This window comes from Thunnus maccoyii, chromosome 5, assembly GCF_910596095.1.
Source record: "Thunnus maccoyii chromosome 5, fThuMac1.1, whole genome shotgun sequence".
Lineage (NCBI taxonomy): Eukaryota > Metazoa > Chordata > Actinopteri > Scombriformes > Scombridae > Thunnus > Thunnus maccoyii.
This window is the reverse complement of record NC_056537.1, coordinates 35,394,799-35,400,798: the sequence shown is the minus strand read 5'-3', so window position 1 is coordinate 35,400,798 and position 6,000 is coordinate 35,394,799. Positions and strand designations below refer to the sequence as shown.

Sequence of the window (6,000 nt, the reverse complement as noted above, 5' to 3'; positions counted from 1 at the left end):
GGCCCACAGGGTCCAGTTTCAATGTTCAGAGCCACTACAGGAAGTAACATGTCCTTTATACAGCAAGACAGGAAATCAAGTCAAGCCAAATTTCATTTGTACAGCCCAATATTACAAATTTACATCAAGTGACTTTAAAATCTGTACAGCAATACAACATCCTCTTTCCTTAGACCTTGGATTTAAGGAAGTAAGCTTGTGGAGGTCAGGTAGTTATGTATACACATATAACATGTATACACAGTTGACGCAATTTTTATTGCTCTGTATTGAAAGCCTGGAAATGGCAAAAAGTGCGCAAAACTTGCAAAATAAATTCAAAACGGCCAACTTCCAGTTGGACTTAGGGTATGGCTCCAAGAGGATTTTTTGTGTGTCTGGACAAGGTTATGGTTGAGGTTAGGCATCAATGTCTTCTCACTCAGCTGACCAAATTTTAGATGGATCTGGTTAACCTGCTAGGAGTAGTTAGTAAAAGTATGGAGCCTATGACTTCCTGTTGCCAGTAGGTGGTGCGATTACTATGGTTCACTATTTTCATATATATATCTTCAGACCACGACTGTTATCAAACATGTGAAATTTAGAAAAGATCTGATCATGTGGAGTCATGTTTTGCAATGGCGAAACATTGAAATTCTCCGCGACGCCACGGCAATGGAGTTCAACGCAATCTAACAGTCTTGACAATATAGTGTCATTAAGGTCTTGATAAAGGACCAAATTTGAGGTGGATCAGTTCAATGTTCTAGGCAGAGGTTGTTAAAGTACAGCACCTTTAACTTGCTGTTATTGCTCGGTGGCGCTATAGGTATGACTCAATATTGACACACAGATGGGTTCAGGTGAGGATCCTCATAAAGCATGAGAAATTTGGTGCAGACTGGACAATGTACTTTCGAGTTACAACAACTTCCTGTTTCATGGTGAAACATCGAAATTCGACGCATTGCCATGTGAAAGGCATTCAGTGAAATCTCAAGATTTTGATAACTTTTCATGACAAAGGCCTTTAGATCAGGGGTTCTCAACTGGTCTCACTTTGGGACCCATATTTTCCCATGCTCATTAAGTCGCAACCCACTTTTATAGAATTCAAATCAAGCAAATTTATTTTTCAAAAATATCCTTTGAAAACACATGTATGTCATCTTTTTTTAACATAAATTAGGGATGCACAATATTATCGGCACGTTTCGGTATCGGCCAATAAAAGCTCTAAAATGAAAAATCGGCATCGGCTATTTCTGCCGATTATGAGAGGCTGATTTGTTGCCATCTCCTCCGCTGCCTGACTGTGCTTCCCTCCACGGACTGCTTCACCCTTACGGTCCCGGTGCTTCCTCCGCAGGCTTCCTAGCAGGTGGATGTGACTCCCCTCGTTGAGACCTGCTGATAGACATAACAGTGGAGCAGCAGAAAGAGACTGAGATAGCGATGTAACCGACCTGCACACTGGTATTTGACATGTTTTTTTTTCTTTCCAAATACAAAATATTTAAATATTAAAACATTTGTATGAAACAAATATTTGTAAAAAAAAACCCCACTATTTGTGCTTTGCCGAATAACGTATTTGTATTCGAGCACACCCCTAGTATGTACCTTATGAAACACAGCTGGCCCATAGTATGGGATGCACTGATTTTCAGTGTTCTCCTTTTTCATGGGATGAGGTGGTAGATATGCAAGAGTGGTAGGAAAGGTGGCATATCACTGCATCAGCTTTATTTGAATCACAACTATGTTCCCTTTTAAAATTTCAATTTAACACACTGCCCGTGACCGCTTTCTGAGCTGTGTTCCATTCAGTTCCATTATAAGAACTGTGTATGACCTGATACATTCAAAATCATTTAATTTGGTCTTATACTGAATACCTGGATGATCCTTGGAGGATTCATCATTGTAGTGATTCCTGGCAGACTTCAGCAAACACTGGAGCACTGTGGCGGAAGTAAGGCTCTCTGCTTCTCTGATCACCTTTCCTTTAGAGGAAGTATGCCACTTCTCCAGCAGTTTGGTGGCTATTTCTGGTCCAAAGAGGAGGCTAAAATCTTGAAGTATCTGCAGCAAGACAGAGAAAAGAACATCTTTTGTTTAATAGACATTATCTGATCATCAAATAATAAGCTTTTAGCTATGAATTGTGGAAACAGAAAAGGATGCTAATACTTATAAGCCCTTTAGTATCCAGCAGCCTTGAAACACTGAGAATACAGTGTGTGATTCATTGGGGTTGTGTATGAGGCACTGTTTGTACTTAAAAGTCTCCTTCATCTTCTGCAGGATGATTTCTCTGTCACTGGTGTCAAGGATATGACTTCTTTACAACGCTCTTCATCTAGCTCACCACCAGTCAGAGGCAGCTCCCTTTCCTGTCTTGGACCACCTCCTCCTGTGGTTTGTGTTTTTTGGTTCCTGGGACACAAGTTTCATCTTTCTCTGAAATGTCTTGATCCACCATGCCAGAAATCCAGTGCCACTTTGGCCGCCATAAAAGTGTTTCTTAGCAAAGACAGACACATAATCCAAGTTCAACTTCATAATCAGCAAATCGCAGCAACCTCCTTTTAACAATCTGTTCATAGAATAAATAAAAGTCAGGAATCAAATAGTCAGCATTGAGGGTGATTCTGAAATAGACATTCCTCTGTAATTGCTGATATCAATAGCAATGGAGAGTATGCATTCATGCAACTTTTTTGCCTGATATCATCCCCCCTCACAGAGTGGCCAAACAAAGTTGCTAAGGCTGCTATGAATGGGGAGAGCTATGCACCTATCTAAATCTAATGCATTCCGATTCAGAAGTCCTGCAGTAAATCCTAGCTCCATGAAGGTTGTAATGTTCATTTTTTGTTGAAACTCATTTTGGAGGCTGTAGTTTGTTCTGCTGTTCAATTGCATCATCTAACACAGGTGGTATTTCTAGTATTTTGTGCAACCCATTTATATCAGTGAGGGTAGTCAAAATATTAGAAACTCCTCTCTATATACACAATATAATTTAAAACAGCACAGTACTACAGCCTCCAAAATAACCATAAAATTGAGAGCACCTCTCTAAAAGTTTTTTTAAAGCAACTTTAGAACCTTGATAAAGGGCAATAGATACATGTAAGGTTAATTATTGATGTCCAAAACTGGCACAACAGGTCTATCCCAGCAGGGGGAACCACAACCACATGATGTAAGTTACTAAAACATAAAATAATTTATAAAAAAATAAATAGAAGATAAAAAGCAAAAGATAAAACAAAAGAAACTAATAACAAAAAACAAAACAAAAACAAAAACAAAAACAAAAACAAAACAAAACAAAAAAAACCCCACACAAACCCATTGTGTTCAACCCATTGGGAAGTGAGGGTGCCAAGGGAATGTATCCAATACACCTCCTTCTGAAAAAGGATTCTGTTCCTGTTACCACCTCTCTGTGGCATATTGACTGTCTCAATGCCTTTGCCAATGAAGTTCACTCAAGCTGTGGTTATGACTATTAAAATGCCTATAATACATTATATTATATATATCTTATACATTATATAATGATATGAAGTGATTTGGGTAACACAACTCAAGAGTTTCATGCCAGAGCCACATCAATGCTCAAACCTATCTTTAATCATGTCAAAAACTTCAACTTGTATTATTTTTAATTCATAAAGATAGATCTTCACTATGACATCAGAGAAGTAAAGATGTTTTCAATCCTGCCATGTTTGAAACATTTATGTATATATATTTACTATACTAACTGCTTCAGATTCACAACTGTTTTTCACCTAAGTTACTCCACTACTACTGCCAGGCTGCAGCTAGTTGACAACGCGTTATACAGCTTGAAGTTGAGGGCTGCCAAATCTTCATGTCGATTGTTGACATATGTTACGTCAACAACATTAGGTTCTCTCACTGGTACAGAGTTAATTCCTCAGAGCCAGCACAAGAACCTCAACATGTCACTCTAAAATAGCCTAACACTAGAATTTTGACTCCAGTGAATTTGCTGTGCGGTTATTTGTCACACCTGAAAGGCTTCTCAGTGCAAATGTACTATTCATCCACTTGCTGAGTCACTGGCAAGCCTCCAACAGTGTGACAGAAAACCTGCTTAAATATACACCGCAATACCTGTTAAATCCTGTTGAGGTCAGCAGAGAACAAAATCAACACAAAAATGTACGCAGAAAGAAAACTGATTTTTTTAGCTTTGTGGGGACTTTTATTGAGAGCCGAGAGCCACCAAGCACATCAGGGGAGTCTCTAGGACTTCCAGCATTTTGGTCCCCATGAAATTTTCTGACCCACAAAGATTGAAAAACAAGAACACACGCACACACACACACACACACACACACACACACACACACACACACACACACATACACACACACACACACTTTTCTCACACTCCTGAGCAAACTCTCAGTTCACACTACTCTAACTCAAAACCTTCCTCCCCCTCCTCTCTCTCTCTCTAGCAGTCTCTCGGCCCTCCCACTCGCTCTCCCTCCCTCCTCAGAGGATCAGCTCTGTCTCTCTCTGCACTTGTCTCTTCAGTCAAGGAGAAACTAATTGGAGGAAAGAATAGAAGAAAGGAGCTGTTGGAAAACTAAACGAACCAAAACTTTAATTCTCTACAGCATGCCACAAAAAGGTAAGTTTGCTCTCTCTTTTTTTTCTCTGTCTCTCCCTCTCCATCTCTCTCTTCTCTATCTCTATCAGTTAAATGATGAAGTTAAAAAGTTACTGTTTGTTAGCAGATGAGACCAAGTTGGTTAAGTGTGGAACCTGAAAAAGAGAAAGTGAAGATTAAAATGTTTCTGTTCAGAAAGAAAGTTAAAGGAAATCAAGAGCAGTTTAGAATTTCTAAATTTAGAAATAACAACTGAACAACTTAGCAGCTTTAAGAACAGACAAACAAAAGAAAAGGATAAGCAAAGAAGGAACAGTTGACAGGTCTGAGGGACAGAATAACAAAAAAGAATGAGGAAGGAAGAGAGAAAGTTTTCTGATCACTTTTCTGCCTCTCTGGTGCCTGAAAGGTTTTATGAAGACAAAGGTTCAAAAAGACAAAGAGAGCAAAAGTGGTAAAAGTTTGAATTTATCTTGAAATTATTCAAATGCAATGTGCTAAAATGATGTAGTAAAAATCTAATAACTGCATTATTGACCAATTTATCCCAAACTTGAAATTCTTTGTTATCGAAATTTAAGATTAACAGAAGCTTATGTTTAGTTTCTGAGAAATGCTGAATTTATTATTATTATTATTATTATTATTATTATTACATTGAATCACAGGGTCCACCTTGAGAAAAAAGTAAAAACAAAAGAATACATGCATTGATGACTACCTAAATAAACTGCATTGCCCAGTCACCTCTCCATAATATTGGTAGCCTAACATGAAAATTACATTTGTGTTAACATTCTGAATACTGAATCGGCTTCAGATATATACAGTTTTGTCGTATTTGCAACTTCAAGCCCTAGAAATGTAACATGTATAGACTAGCTGTAAAGATATTGATTTGTGTATGAACAGCATCTTTAACATTTACCAAGTATTGTTAGTGTTACATATATAGACAGTTTTTCTTATCCTTCATTAATTTCAGTGATTGGTTTTCAAAGTCAAAGACCTTCGCCCAGTCCAGGGTCGGGCAGCAGAGCTTAGTGCGGGTTAAGTTCCGCCTATCCCCGCGGAGGAGACAACATGCTGACTGAGCTTAGCACTAAAAAACAAAAAGTGACGCTGCGCTGCTGCCGCTCATTGATCTCATCAACTGTGAGTGATGCGGATTATTATCCGCTCAGAGCTGCTGGATCATGCCAGCTGGCAGGAAGATGACAGTATTTGGAGATTTTCTTAAGATTCAATAAACTAAAAATAAATGAAGGTAAACCTTCTTTTATTTTTAGTCTATTGACCATCTCTGAAATCTACTCTGAGAATGTTTGGACTTAGAGATCCATTCAGACCTCATCTAT

The 6,000-nt window shown here is 38.4% G+C and overlaps 1 protein-coding gene across 1 annotated transcript in view; it reads left to right on the top strand.

Moving 5' to 3' along the window:
• Nucleotides 1-4,650: 4,650 nt before the first annotated feature.
• Nucleotides 4,651-6,000, top strand: part of LOC121898116 (paired box protein Pax-6-like) — a 44,645-nt gene continuing 43,295 nt past the window's right edge. Inside the window, exon 1 of the mRNA XM_042413050.1 lies at nt 4,651-4,663. Within this exon, the coding sequence (XP_042268984.1) occupies nt 4,651-4,663 (13 nt within the window). The remainder of the gene's footprint in view (nt 4,664-6,000) is intronic.